The sequence below is a fragment of the Grampus griseus genome (assembly GCF_964374135.1).
Source record: "Grampus griseus genome assembly, chromosome: 4".
NCBI lineage: Eukaryota > Metazoa > Chordata > Mammalia > Artiodactyla > Delphinidae > Grampus > Grampus griseus.
This window is the reverse complement of record NC_138997.1, coordinates 98418296-98433842: the sequence shown is the minus strand read 5'-3', so window position 1 is coordinate 98433842 and position 15547 is coordinate 98418296. Positions and strand designations below refer to the sequence as shown.

At 36.5% G+C, this 15547-nt stretch overlaps 1 protein-coding gene across 1 annotated transcript; it reads left to right on the top strand.

Annotated features, from left to right (window-relative positions):
• The first annotated feature begins 8584 nt into the window (after window positions 1–8584).
• On the top strand, window positions 8585–9133 carry LOC309821654 (thymosin beta-4-like). The gene has a single exon (XM_082653144.1). It carries the CDS (start codon window positions 8638–8640, stop codon window positions 8770–8772), a length of 135 nt encoding a protein of 44 aa, XP_082509270.1. The 5' UTR covers window positions 8585–8637; the 3' UTR covers window positions 8773–9133.
• The last annotated feature ends 6414 nt before the right edge of the window (window positions 9134–15547 follow it).

Here is a 15547-nt window from a genome sequence, read left to right as displayed (position 1 = left end):
TCTCAAATCTCAGTGCAATCTCAAAACACAATTAGATTTTATTGAAAATAAACATAGGACAATAGCTATAAAAATAATGAGAAAAATAATAAGGAGAATATATTACGCCAAATATTGAAATCTCTATGGTTATATATTTATTGGAGATACAGTTCTGAGGGATACATGCCCTTACAGATCGCAATCTATCCATGAAAAAAGTGGATGTTACTGATAATGTACATGATTTTACATGAGTATTTTCATCACATATTCATTAGCCTTCTGAGTATATTGTTTGGATACTTGTTGTAATTCTCTACTTCCTTTTAGGCTAATATAAAATTCTCATTAAACTTTCTTTGTAACAGAAATTTATGCCCTATTTTTAAATTTGATTTTTTATCTTTAGGCCATAGACTATAAATTAAATGTTTCTATTTATACATTTTAATTTCAAAAAATTTCTTTACATAAATTTGTAATTATGTGCATTAATTGCATATACATTTAATAAAACACTAAACTTTTAGAAAGAAGAAAATAATTTCTTATAAGCTACCCTCTGTCGATGTACACTTTTATTATTTTGGTGTGACTTTATTCCTTTTTTTTACATGGTAACTACCATATAGGAACTGGCTGTTCTTTAAGGTTTGAAAAAACTGAGAAAAAATCTTGTGGACCTCTCGAGTTTTTAATATTAATATCAAATAATTCTTTAATAATTTGTTCAAATTACCATCATGTATTTTTCCAGTAAGTTCTTCTATTTTTTCTTCCTGGATAAATTTTGTTACATGTACCTTAGAAATAATGGATTTTATAAATATATAAAATTATAATATTTTCCGTATTGGTCATATTCTTTTTTTAACTCATAAATACTCTTTTTTTTTTTTTTTTTGTGGTACGTGGGCCTCTCACTGTTGTGGCCTCTCCCGTTGCGGAGCACAGGCTCCGGAGGCCATGGCTCATGGACCCAGCCGCTCCGCGGCATGTGGGATCTTCCCGGACCAGGGCACGAACCCATGTGCCCTGCATCAGCAGGCGGACTCTCAACCACTGCGCCACTAGGGAAGCCCCATAAATATTCTATTTTTAAAGTAGTTTTAGATTCATAGCAAAATTGAGGAGAAACTATAGAGTTCCCATATACTCCCTGACCCCGCACATGCATATCAACATCCCTCACTAGAGTGGTGCATTTGTTACAACTGAAGAACCTACACTGACACGTTATTATCATCCAAACCCTGTAGTTTATATTAGGGCTCATTCTTGGTGTTATGCATTTTACAGGTTCTGACAAATGAATAATGGCATGTATTCACCATTATAGTATCCCACAGAATAATTTGATACCCTAAAAATTCTTCTATTCATTTTTTTAATCTCTCCTCTAGCTCCTGCAACCACTGAATTTTTTACTGAGAGTAAAGAGTTTTGCTCTTCCTAGAATGTCATACAGTTGGAGTCATACAGTATACAGGCTTTTCAGATTGGTTTCTTTCACTTAGTAATATGCATTTAAGTTTCCTTTATGTCTTTTCATGCCTTGATAGCTCAGTTCTTTTTAGTACTAAGTAATATTCCATTGTCTGGACATATCACAGTTTATCCACTCACTTACTGAAGGACATCTTAATTGTTTCCAAATTCTGGCAATTATGAATAAAGCTGCTATAAACATTCCTGTGGAGATTTTTGTATGGACATAAGTTTTCAACTCCTTTGGGTAAAAATGTCAAGGAGTATGATTGCTGGATCATATGGTAAGAGTATGTTTAATCTTGTAAGAAACTGCCAGACTGTCTTCTAAAGTTGCTGTACCACTTTGCATTCCCACCAGCAATGTATGAGAGTTCCACATCCTCCTCAGCGTTTGGATTGTTAATGTTCTGAATTTTGGCCACCTCTAGTAGGTTTGTAGTGATATCTCATTGTTGTTTTAATTTTTAATTAATTACTATCAATTCCCTAAAGACATATGATGTTGAACATATTTTCATAGGCTTATTTGCCATATCTATACCTTCTCTGGTGAGGTATCTGTTCAGGTCTTTTGCCCAGTTTTTAGTTAGGTTTTTCATTTTCTTATTGTTGATTTTAAGAGTTCTTTGTATCTCTTGGATAACAGTCTTTTATCAGATATACGACATACTTGAAAATATTTTCTCCCAGTCTGTGACTTGTCTCAATCTTTTGAGAGTCCTTCATAGAGCAGAAATTTTTCATCTTAATAAGGTCCAACTTATCAATTATTTCTTTCATTGACTGTGTCTTTGATCTTGTAAAGAGCATTGCAATACCCCCAAATATCTAGATTTGCTCCTATGTTATCTTCTAGGAGTTTTATATTTTTGCACTTTACCTTTAGGCCTATGATCTATTTTGAGTTAATTTTTTTGTGTGGGGGGAAGGTTTGTTTCTAGATTAGTTTGTTTACTGGCGGATGTCCAGCTGTTCCAGCACCATTTGTTGAAAGGGCTATCTTTTCTGCATTCTATTGCCTTTGCTTCTTTGTCAAAGAGCAGTTGACTATATTTATACAAGTCTATCTATCTCTAGGCACTCTACTCTGTTATATTTATCTATTTGTTTATTCTTTCACTAGTATACAGTGTTTTGGTTAGTGTAGTTTTATAATAAGTGTTGAAGTCAGGTTGTGTCAGTCCTCCAACATTGTTCTCCTATCCAACATTGTTCTCCTATAATATTGTGTTGTCTGTCGTAGATCTTTTGTCTCTCCATGTAAACTTTAGAATCAGTTTATTGATATTCACAGAGTAACTGGTTGGTATTGTGATTGAAATTGCATTGAATCTATACAACAGTTTGAGAAGAACTGACATTTTCACAATATTGAGTATTTCTATTCATTCATATGTAACATCTCTCCATTTATTTAGTTCTTTGATTCTATTTGTCATATTTTTGTAGTTTTCCTTATATAGATCTTATACATATTCTGTTTGATTTGCACTTGAGCATTTCATGTTTTGAGGTGCTAAAATAGATGGTATTGTGGTTTAAGTTTAAAATTCTACTTGTTTATGGCTGATATGTAAAAATGTGATTGTGTTTTGAATATTAACCTTGTATCCTGCCACTTTGCTAGAATCGCTTATTAGTTCCAGGAGTCATATCCATTTTTACTAAATTTGTGGTTTTTCTTCTTGGTTTCCCCAGAATTACTAGAACTAGAACTATTTTCTTTCTTTAATCTAAAAATTTAGCACTAGGCATTTAAAAACATACTCAATTTTCTAATTCACTAATTGCTGTTTTCTCTCTTTAAAATATTTTCTTCCATTTTATTCTTCCATTGATTTTATGCTAATTTAACTTAAATTTTGGTCTGAATGATCACATCCAATATTCTCTTCCTGCCTTTTTTAGTTACAAAAATATTTATGCAATTTGATTTGACACTGAGTACAACCTTATATGTGTCTTATTCCTAGGCTACAATCGATTAGTTGTGGAGTCATATGACTGAAAAACTTACTAGCTCTGTCACTCTGGACATGAAAAATGAGACAATAGCATCTTCCACAGAAGGTAGTTGTAATGATTAAATAAAATAATTAATGGAAAAGACTGACTAGAATATTGGGTATATAATATACACACAATGGGATATTAGCCACTAAAAAGAATGAAGTCTTGTCATTTGCAACAGCATGAATGAACATAAAGGGTATTATGCTAAGTGAAATCAGTTAGACAAAGACAAATACTGTATGATTTCACTTAAATGTGAAATGTAAGACACAAAATAAATGAACAAACTTAACAAAACAGAAACAGACTCACAGATACAGAGAGCAAACAGGTGATTGCCAGAGGGGAAGGGGGTAGGGGAATGAGTGTATATATTTGATAGATGTTTTTGGATATATATTTATTTAGGTTCAAAATTTTAGAAGCCTCTACTAAAACATACTTACAAGTTATTTTATTCAAATTAATTGTCTTTAGTTTTATTGTCTATTCTGTCAGTAAATGACAAATATAGGGAGTTCATAGAGATAAAACTATCTGATAAGGTCTAAATTTCTTCCAGTGTCATCATTCTATTTTCAAGACAAGTTGTTTTTCTATATCTAGATGCTATGAAATTCATGAGACATATCTGAAATAATTTCATTATGGAGTATGTGGAATACAGCTAAACCCATTTTTTTGTGTATTATCTATGGCTGCTTTCACATTACAATGCCAAAGCTGAGTAGGTGAGACAGATAATGGCCTGTAAAACCTAAAATATTTACTATTTGTTCTTTTACAGGGAAAAAAATTCCCTACATTGTATATCACTTTGGAAACAGCAGTAGTTGGCACCTTCTATATGATATATTACATTCTTTATCTTGCTAAACAAGGGTAACATTTTTGGGGGAGGTAAAATTTGTAGGCTCAAATGGAACCAGGAATGGTGAAAGACAGACTAGAGGTTCACAAGAAGAATAATTACTGTAAGAAGGTATCTATCTATCTATCTAGATCCAGCTGTAGATTAGATATATATCAGGAAGAGAGCTGTCCGGATTTTTTCATTTGGATCGTCTTCCTGAGGATGTAAGCCCTCTCAACATATTTTTAAAACAGGGGCTGAGCCCATTAGAGGGTGATTTGATGGTTTTGTTTGCATAGAGGAGATGGAAGAAGGAAAGGAGTTGTAGATAGAATTTATGAAAAAGTTTTAAATAAATTTTAGGATTAATTGAATCTTCACAATAATTTTTAATTATAAATTGCAATCCTATGAAAAAATATAACAGGCCATCTAAACTATTTTCCTTGAGTTTCCCTAAAAGTGAAGATTTTCCCAGATAGATAGCCACTTGAGATGCCCTGCTCCCCTGACCACAGTGCAGATTTTGAAATACTAGTGTTGTATCTCCATTTATTTCAAGAGGTTTTAGAACATTTTTTAAAATGGTCAAGAGAGAGTTGATTTGAAATAACTTTAATTTAAAAATAAATACATGAAATATAGCAACTTCAGGAAAGCCTGGGTATGACATTTAGTTAAATAAACAGAAAAAATCAAATAATCACAGAGTCAAGCAACATGAGCTCAAAGAACAACAGATAGTATTTACCATAAAAAGGAAGAAAAAACCACAACTCTTCTTGTAACATGTTTGTTTAAACTATCTATGCAAAATCAGAGCACTTACTGTTTCTGATTATTTTGGCACACAATCATATTCAGTCTTATTACATAACAGTATTATTGTTGTCTTGCAGAATAACTCCTAGATTATTACTATTGGTGAAATAATATCTTGTTTTAAGACCTAGATTCAGACTTTTTGAGACAAGGGGCAGAGTTTCTCCCGTTGCGGAGCACAGGCTCCGGATGCGCAGGCTCAGCGGCCATGGCTCACGGGCCCAGCCGCTCCGCGGCATGTGGGATCTTCCCGGGCCGGGGCATGAACCCGTGTCCCCTGCATCGGCAGGCGGACTCTCAACCACTGCGCCACCAGGGAAGCCCGGGGCAGAGTTTTTTTTTTTTTTTTTTTTTGTGGTACACGGGCCTCTCACTGTTGTGGCCTCTCCCGTTGCGGAGCATAGGCTCCAGACGTGCAGGCTCAGCGGCCATGGCTCACGGGCCCAGCCGCTCCGCGGCATGTGGGATCCTCCCGGACCGGGGCACGAACCTGCGTCCTCTGCATCGGCAGGCGGACTCTCAACCACTGCGCCACCAGGGAAGCCCCGGGGCAGAGTTTTTTATATGCGCAAATTCTCCAGCCATGAATTGTAATAAAACACAAAAGCTGATAGTCATCCTAGATACTACTTATAATACTCTTTACTTGCTTAAGTAATATAGCCTCGCTGTGGCTGGTTTCCTTGTGTAACAGGGCTATGTCAATGAGAAAGCATGATCTCTTCTTTCATGAGCTTACATTCAGGTGGAAAATTTAGATTCTACATGAATACACAAATAGACAGCATTTCCGTAAGTAATGATAAAGAGCTGGGGAAAACAAAAACAAAAACAGTGACACTATGGTGTGATAGCTATACTAGAGAGAGAGAGTACAGTTTCTGAATGAGTGCTCAGGAAGGGTTAGATCCAATTAATGAAAAGGAAACAGGCTCAAGATGAGAGGAGGGACTTCCCTGGTGGTGCAGTGGTTAAGAATCCGCCTGCTAATGCTGGGGACACGGGTTCGAGCCCTGGTCCGGGAAGATCCCACATACCATGGAGGAGCTAAACCCGTGCGCCACAACTATTGAGCCTGCGCTCTAGAGCCTGCAAGCCACGACTACTGATCCCGTGAGCTGCAACTGCTGAAGCCCGTGAGCCTAGAGCCTGCGCTCTGCAACGAGAAGCCACCACAGTGAGAAGCCTGCACACCGCAATGAAGAGTAGCCCCTGCTCGCTGCAACTAGAGAAAGCCCTCATGCAGCAACGAAGACCAATGCAGCCAAAAATAAATAAATAAATTTATTAAAAAAAAAAAGAAGATGAGACGAAAACACCTTTCAGACACAATAAAGAGTAAGCGTGAAGTTCCTGAGGCAAGAGCCAGATCCACCTGCTCCAGCAATGGCCAGAGTTTGCTGTGGCTTGAGTTAAGCATGGTTGACTAGGGCAGGTAGCAGCTCTTCAATACAGTGTTGGAAGGATACATGGGGAAGACATTGGAACCAGGAAGCAAACTGATCTTATTTTCACTTTAAAGACTCATTTAACTACTAGTAGAAAATGGCTATCAGGATGCAAAGAGCGAAAACAGGGACCAGTTAGGGGTCTGTTATTAAGAGTCTTGGCTAGGAATAAAGATGGCTTGAATGTTGGTGATTTTATTAGGTTTGAGCAAAATGGGTGGGCCCAGGACATGTTTTAGAAAAAGACCCTTGTCAACCTTACTGCACTGTGGAAATGTACTATTATTACAGTTAATGAACATTAATAAATTCATCTCAAAAATTAATTACTTAAGCCCCTTCCCATTTTTTTTAATAAGCTCACCACTATGTACATTGCTATTCAATAGCAATGTTTTAATTTTTGCCCGGTCCTTTCTCAGTATAAGAAACTAGCATCTGATAAAATAAGATCCAGGTACATAGTTGCTACTTGATAAATATTTGCCATGTTAATGACCGCATAAATAAAATATGACAGACTTGCTACAAGGGTATTGGGTCAAGGAGATATTTGAATGAATGAAACATAGATTGAAGAAGTTTATTGTTACAAGATAAAATCGGTTGACAGTCTCTTCATTTCAGGATGGGAATTTTTATAATGTCACTGACCCTGGGATATATTTTTACATGAAATTTCTGGGCAGCATTGGGCTTAATCTGTTAGCATGAAATAATGTATATAAATGAGCTTCAAAAAGAGCAGAGCTTTGTGTCAATAATAGTAAGAATTGCTATCATTTATTTTCTGACCCCTATGTGTCAGATCTCATGCTAGGCATTTGCACATACATTAACTTGTTTAATTCTCACAAAAATCATAGAGGAAAAACAATATCCCCTTGTTTTCAAATTGAGGGATCTGCTACTCAGAAATTTTATTTAACAGGTGGATGAAGGACAAAGCTTTCAAATTCTGATCTGACTAGTTTCATTGCCTCGATAAAGGGGGACATTGATATTTTGATTTTGAAATAAATATTGACACACAAATATCAAGTACATTGTTGATTTCTTTGGAGAATGTCTTAGAAATTATGTTACATATGCTTCTAAAATAATCATAGAATTACAGATTTTAGAGATTTAGAGGTAGATCTCTATATGACCAGATATTTCTTTATATGTAATTCCTTGCTTGACTTTCACATGCTCGAGGTCATTGGAAAGCAAAGCTAGGATTCAAATCCAATTTGGTGCTCTTCCGACCATAGCATACTGATTCAGAATTTGACATTTGGTTCATCTCTGTGTTTATAAGAAGACTAAGATAAAAGACCCAGAGAAATCTATGAAAGGGCTCATTTTGCCATTGGTGAAAAGAATTTGTGGTTTACTTGGAAGAAAAAGATGACGTGATAGCAGTAACAAATAGCTTTGGCTTTAAAAAAAATTGTAAGCCCTACGAAGTGCCTAAAAATAATGAAACAATATGCTTAGCATTATCATGAGAGTGCAGTGCTCTGATGTACAGAAAATATAGAAATTAAAGGGAAGCTGTTGGATGTCAATGGCAAACTTTGCCGATGTCAGCAGTGTCAGTAGCAGCAACCACTAGAACGCATGACAGGGAAAGTGGGAGGACTTGATAAACAATAGAAAGATTATTGCATCAAACATTTTAGAAATTTCTCAAATGGAGAAGAGATTTTCATACCCCTGATTTGTTCACTTCAAAATGGCCCCCAAACACCCAGGCTGCTTTTTTCACTCTCCCTTATACACTGTGACCTCTGAGTCAAAAGGAACACCCACGGAGAAACATAAACCTGGGGAGGCTGGGTTCATCCAGCCAGGATGTATAAATAATCTAAATGTTTACTCTGAACCCATCCAGAACAACACATTCAGAACGTCTCCTGCCCTCACCAAATTCCTCAGAAGTGACCAGTCTGTACTATGTAATTAAGACAACTGGACTCGGCGGCGACCACTGCGCAGGTCGGACCTCGTTCGCTCGTAACTCGCTCCGCTTCCTGGGCAGCCATGTCTGACAAGCCCGATATCGCTGAGATTGAGAAATCCGATAAGTCGAAACTGAAGAAAACAGAAACGAAAGAGAAAAATCCACTGCCTTCACAAGAAACGATTGAACAGGAGAAGCAAGCGGGCGAGTCGTAATGAGGCGTGCGCCGCCAGTATGCACTGTACATTCCACGAGCACTGCCTTCTTATTTTACTTCTTTCAGCTGTTTAACTTTGTAAGATGCAAAGAGGTCGGATCAAGTTTAAATGACTGTGCTGCCCTTTTTCACATCAAAGAATGGAGAACTACTGACAACGAAGCCCGCGCCTGCCTCCCATCCGCCTGTCTGGCTGGCAGGAAAAGAACTTGCATGTTGGTGAAGGAGGAGGCTGGGTGGGACGACAGTGAAATCTAGAGTAAAGAGCAAGTTGGTCCAAGGTGTCCTAAGGGCTGTAAAATGCAGTTTAATCAGAGTGCCATTTTTTTGTTGTTGTTGTTCAAATGATTTTAATTACTGGAATGTACAATTTTTTTAATATGCAAATAAAAAGTTTTAAAACCTAAAAAAAAAAAAAAGACAACTGATTTCTCAGAAGAATGGCATTGAATACATCAGTTACAATTTTCTTTAAATGAGGGTTAGTTCTTATCTCTCTCAGATAGACAAAGCCATAGTTTTGTCATGGGTTTCAAATGAATCCAGAGTATCCACTGACATGACCAGAAGCTCTGGATACTAATCACACCCACGGTGATAAAAAGAATGGGCCACGAAAATATGAAAAATAAGGTCATGTAGATAGGCTATAATTTATTATGTGCACAACATTAGGAGTAAGCTAGAACCCTAAGTTGTCATATTCTTTTTCAGTTTTCCATGCTGTTTGCCATATGGATGGTTAACAATGTGTTGTAGTTCCTCAGCTGGAGGTGTGATAGGGTATAATCGACAGCTGTACAGATTAACATTTGAGAGGGGTGGGTTTAAACGACCATGGAAGTGTACCTGTTTATGCTTACTTAACTGCTTCCCCGCTGTATTGGGAACGAACCACAGATCAATGTTTACTTTTTTTCCCCCGACTCCTAGGACTTGGAGATCCTTCAACACACTGGGGGTAGAAATGTCAAGGTGAATGAATTTTTAGGTAGGGAAAACAAGATCATAAAAACAAGAGCCAGAAGAAATTAAGAAAGACCCAAAGCAATAGTTTTCAATGGTAGATATATCTAAATCACCTCAAGGTACTGCCCCCAAATTATTTCATCCCCCCTCATGCCTAGTCTATGGCAGAATATACCTTACTATTTTTCTATGTAACAACTATCACCTTGTGATTGAGTAATTTTTATGTAATTTTTTTGTTTGATTTCAGAGCTAATTCTAGGCCATAAAAAAACTGTAGAAAAAAACTTGTGCCTGTATTGTTTTCCATCTGAATCTATCACCTGGTAAGACCCTTCACACATAGGAGATATGTAGTAGATATTTGTTGAATGAATACATAAATGAATGAATGAATGCATATTCTTGTACTTTGACCTATCAATAGTATATTCTAACATTGAGTCTAGATGGATGGAATCATATATATTTTCAAAAGTTTTTTAAAATTTATTTTTATTGAAGTTGATTTACAATGCTGTGTTAGTTTCTGCTGTACAGCAAAGTGATTCATTTATGTATATTTTTTTCACAAGTTTTTAGGTACTTCTGCTAAGAACTGCTCATATCCTTGCCCTGATTTCTTTAAGCTTCTGCCTGTAAGATCATGTCTGTACCATCGTTTGCCTAAACTATACGGGGCCAAAGTATATATAATAAATCCCATCATTCTCTTCTTCATATAGTTTTTTTAAAAGTATTTACTGGCACCTACTATGTTCTAGTGCCCTGCTTGGAACTGAAGGCACAAGATGAATGATCTGGGTCTTTTATACAAGGACCTCTAGTCTGTCCGGTGGATGAGACAGATCAACAGAGGGTCTGTAGGTAACACTAGAGGCACTAGAGAGGGACAGGGAAACTTCCAGGAGCACAGAGGAAAGCACCTAGTCCAGCCTTGCAGGTTGGTCTCTATTAAGACCTCTTCTACTCTTCCTCCCATCCCTCATAATACTTTTATAGTAGTGTTTAGGATGAGTTACATTCAAATGCACTGTTTCCTGGCCCAGCCATTAGTCTTAGGTATCTGAGACCTTCCTCCCCACTCCTTTCTCCCTACTCCAAGTCTCAAGTACAAACCATACTAGGTATCTCTTTTGTAAGTTTTCTGTTTATTCTCTCCCACATCTGAGAGTGATTGCCTCTAGACCTCTTTCATGCCTCAATCTAATCCCGCCTCCTTGGCTAGTACTCTAATTCAGTGTTTCACCCAGTAAGTGTTTATTTAAAATGTATTGTTCTGAACACTGCCTTTCGAGTGTTCAGATGCTTAGATTCCTTGTTGCTGGGACACACACTTGAAGGCCAAACTCTCCCATCTTTCTAACCTTTGGAACTCCAAACTCACTATACCAAAAGTGATGGAGGCTAACCATTTCGGGTCATATAGATTTTCATACGATTTAAAATTTTAACCTTATATATGATTAAGAAATCCTTTGAGTAAATACTAACATTTCTTTGGGAAGAAACTATTTGGAAAAATAAAATCTTGTGCAAAATTTCCCTCAGTAACCTCACTAATGATTCCCTCCAAAAAGCAAAACAAGAGTTATGTCAGTATTTCCAGATGACATGAAAATAGAGCATCTTTCATTGTGAACAGCAAAAGTAACTTAAAAATCTCTTCAAATCCTTACTTGTCCTCTACAATTTGTTATGATTATTCTCATTTTACAGAAGAGGAAACTAAGTTTAACAGAATTCTGATGAGTTTTCCTAGATCATATAGCTAGTAAGCCACAGAATGAGGGATTTGACCTCAGTTCTGACTCTCCCCCAAAGCTCCTATTCTTAGAAAATAGAATTAAGTTGTTGAGAAAAGCAGTATTTGGATCCAGCTGGCTGTAGTTTCAGTCTCACCTCTTCCATGTGACCCTGTGTCGATTATGGAATTTCCCCTAAACACTCATTTCATTATCAATAATATAGGAATTAAAATGACTAAATGATTAAATTACCTGTTGAATATGCTAAATAAGTCAGAGTAAGAGCTAATGCTTATCCAGTGGTTATCATATGCTGGGCACTGTTTGAAACATATGACATGTATTAACTCATTTAACAACAACCACATGGCTTAGGGGCAAATATTATACCTATTCTGCAGTTCCAGAAACTGAGGCATACAGAGTTTAAGGGATTTTTTTGTCCAATTGTCTTTCAGCAAGATGTGGAAGAAAGGGATTTGAACTCAGTCAAGCTGGCCCCATGATTTTATTTGTCATTTTGCTATACAGTCTGTGCTAGTTTGGTATACTAGGCCATAATAAGCCCTGAAAAACTACATCTCCCTTACTCTATTTATTACCATAGATTTCAAGCAATAAATATGCCACCTGACATCAACTTACTCTGAACTAGTACTTCTGTCTTTAAGACTATAGCAAATAGCAAGTAAAATAAAGATATTCAAATCAGTACTGATGAATTAGAAATCAGTAAAATGTTTTAACTCCTGAAGATGTGGATATTCACACTTTATTTCTGTTTATTTGGTAGGTTTTTTTTTTTTTCAGAGTAGCACTTTGCACATAATGTGCAAAAGTTATAATATCACTATTTGTCTTGGCAAATACCTCCACCTTCCTATCTGTATTGAGGAAATCCATACTTTTATTATCTAGGTTTCTCCCACTCTTTGGTTCATGTGTTGCAAGTAAGTTTCTGATGCGAGTTAAGTTCTTTGGAGGGTCCTATGGAGCCATTCATTACAAAGGGAGCCACCATGGCTAACAGGGATGACCTGACAACCGTTCCATGGTGAGTCTCCAAGGAGTGACAGCTTGAACTATAGCATATGTGCTTGGAGAGCTTTCGAGGGACAGCAGACTGCATTTTTGGTCTTATTGTTTCAGAATGCCAAGGCATTATGGGGACATGACTGTTAACAATAGAGCCTGCCATTGTTATGGTGTTATTTTTTCTCAAGGCTTTCTGAGTGACAGTCCCTGGGGAGAATGAATTATCATCCTTAACTTGTAACTTAACTGCTCCTTTTGTCATTCTGCATAATTGCTGTCACCCAGGTAAAACTAAATAGTTTTTCTCCCTGGTAAATTCTCCCACACTCAGCTTGGAGACCTTCAGGCAAGACAGGCAGTGGGGAACCTGGGCAGATAATGTGGTGATCTAAAATCACTCCTAGAAAAGGAGAGTCTTTGAAAAGCTTTGTCTCCGAAAACAAATGTCAAGCACAGTGAAGACATTTGTTTAAATAACTAAAGTTGCCATTTATTTAGCAATTACAAAAATAGGTATTAAAATTGCATGTGCCGTATACAGTTGGGAAGGTTAAATGGTTAATGCATTGAAAGTGCCTAGTCCAGCATGTGGCATAAAATAAGAGATCAGTAGGTGTTAGCCTTCATTGCTTTGTGACATTATGTGTTTAATCATTATTACTGTCTTTCAAGGTAGTTATTATTAGTGCCATTTTATAGATGAGAAAACTGAATTTTATTGGAGCTGGAATTTAGAAGTAAGTAGGCTAAACTCTGAAGTCAGATGTGCTTAACTTCAAAAATGCTCTCTGATTTACCCAGTGACTTGTGTCAAGGGAGAGATCGAGATAGGTGGCCACCCAAGGGAAATGAACAGTATTTGGGGCTGATCATAGACTATCAAGTTTACCAGTTAGTCCCATTATTTGAGTGAATTTTTCCATTTTTCCATAAAGCTGTATTTTCATAAAACTAATATAATTGGTTAAATAAAATAATCTATTTTGAAAAATAACTGCTTGGATAATTTTTTTATTCTCATGAAGGCCTTGAGGCTGATAAATATTGATAATAATATTTGTAAAATGTTGATAATAATATTATCAATAAAATATTGATAATGATATTATCAGTATAATATTGATAATATTATCAATATAATATTGATAATAATAATATTTAGTAATAGTAGTCACAATAATAACGATGATGATAACAAGAATAATGTGAATAGTAAAGGTTACCATTTATTGACCACTTACTATGTGCCAAGTATTTTTCTAAGAACTTACCATTCATTATCTCATTTAATCGTCATTAGGCAGGAGCTATTATTATCCCTGATTTATATGTTATAAAACTGAGGCTCAGAGAGGTCAAGTAACATATGGAAAGTCCGAGTTATTAAAGAGGTGAGACAGGATTTGAATCCAGGCAGTCAGACTCCTGGGTCATGCTCTTTACATGGGTAGTACATGATGAATTGAGACTCAAGCCCAACACTCCCTTTCTCACATGCTCCCACTCTTTCCTTCTCATTCAAATCCATGATAAGCATGGATCCCTCTTGAATCCACCTTCTGCTGTATCTACATTTGGTTAGATTTGCAGGACATACTCATTCGATTTTAGAAAGTGAGATGTTCTTAGACTTTATTATGATCCATATTGGCAGTGCCCAAACAAATAACCCAGAGTAAGTACAATATAAGGACTGAATTCACAGACTATAGAGATGATTCTCAGTCAGGTCTGGAAGAGTAGGGGATGAGGGATATGGGTAGGGATGGGGGCTGGAGCCTGGGGAGTGAAGGAAGTCTCTTTGGAGCCAAGTTAGCATTTCTAGAAAAGAGATACATTGAAAAGCACATTCATATGACTACCATTTTCATTATATACAAACTACAGAAAGGAAAGTTCAGCATAATCTTTGCTGGCAGGTGAAGGAAGTATGTTAAAAAGAGAGGTTGAACAACATTGACCTACCTAAAAGTATGTCTAGTTTTCACTCAGACAGACCTGTGCTTAAAGACTGCATACATTTTAGAGCAAGTTATTTCAACAGAGCCTCAACTTAATCATCTTTAAAAAAGGGATTCTGAGACTTTTCTTACAGGTACAATTCCTAGCACATGGTAGGAACTCTATAACTGGAATCTATTGTTATTATTATCATGATCATTTACCCTAATTACAAGGTTAAAGTAATATTCATTCAATGGCAAAACGATCAGTAGTTTTGAAAATTCATATCCACATTAATTTTATTCTTGATGCCCCATAATTGACAATATCTTTCTATAAGCACTGACAACTGTAAATATATTCCACTTTATGGTCTATTTCTCTCTCTCTTGTTTTTTTCATGATCTCTCTGATCCCCCTCCAAAACAGTATATCTCTTCAGTTTATGCTTCATGACTTTTCTCTCTAAGGTACTCAAAACAAGAGATTCCAGTTTTCACAGCATACATAATGTATTTTGTATTAAAACAAAAAACAAAGAACATTTCAACTCCTGACCATGCTTACTGAAAGCAAGTATTGTAGTCTGTCCATTTCTTGATGAAATTCCTCATTAGGGGTCTTAAAATGTACAAAGCCTTGTTTCCATGCTGATGTAAAAATATTTAAAAATAGTGTGAAGACTAGGCTGTGCCCTAGAAATACACTGAGTTGCAAATTCCAGCTACATTCTTTGAGGGGTTAAAGTCATCCTGAGGAGTGTCCCGGAGAACAAATCACCACAGTATCAGTTGGTTGTGATACTGCCACTTTCTCGTGAGCTGGACCTTAGTTGCCAGGGTCAGATACTTTGCAGCTGTCCTGGCAGTCACAGCGAGGAGTTGATATTTAACCTAGGACACCAGCCAAGAATTATTTATCTGTCAAAACTTGTCAAATATAAGTCAGTGTTACTTTGCCTGCTGAGCCCTAGACTGTCTGCCTGCCTGATTTCCATGAGGGAGATTTTCAGATAATTTCTATAAAGGCAGGAAAGGGCAGCCTTATTGCAAAAGGTAAAAAAGAGAAGTAAGACAC

Coding starts and splice junctions, on each gene's coding strand:
- LOC309821654 (XM_082653144.1), top strand. CDS start 8,638: ATGTCTGACAAGCCCGATATCGCTGAGATTGAGAAATCCGATAAGTCG.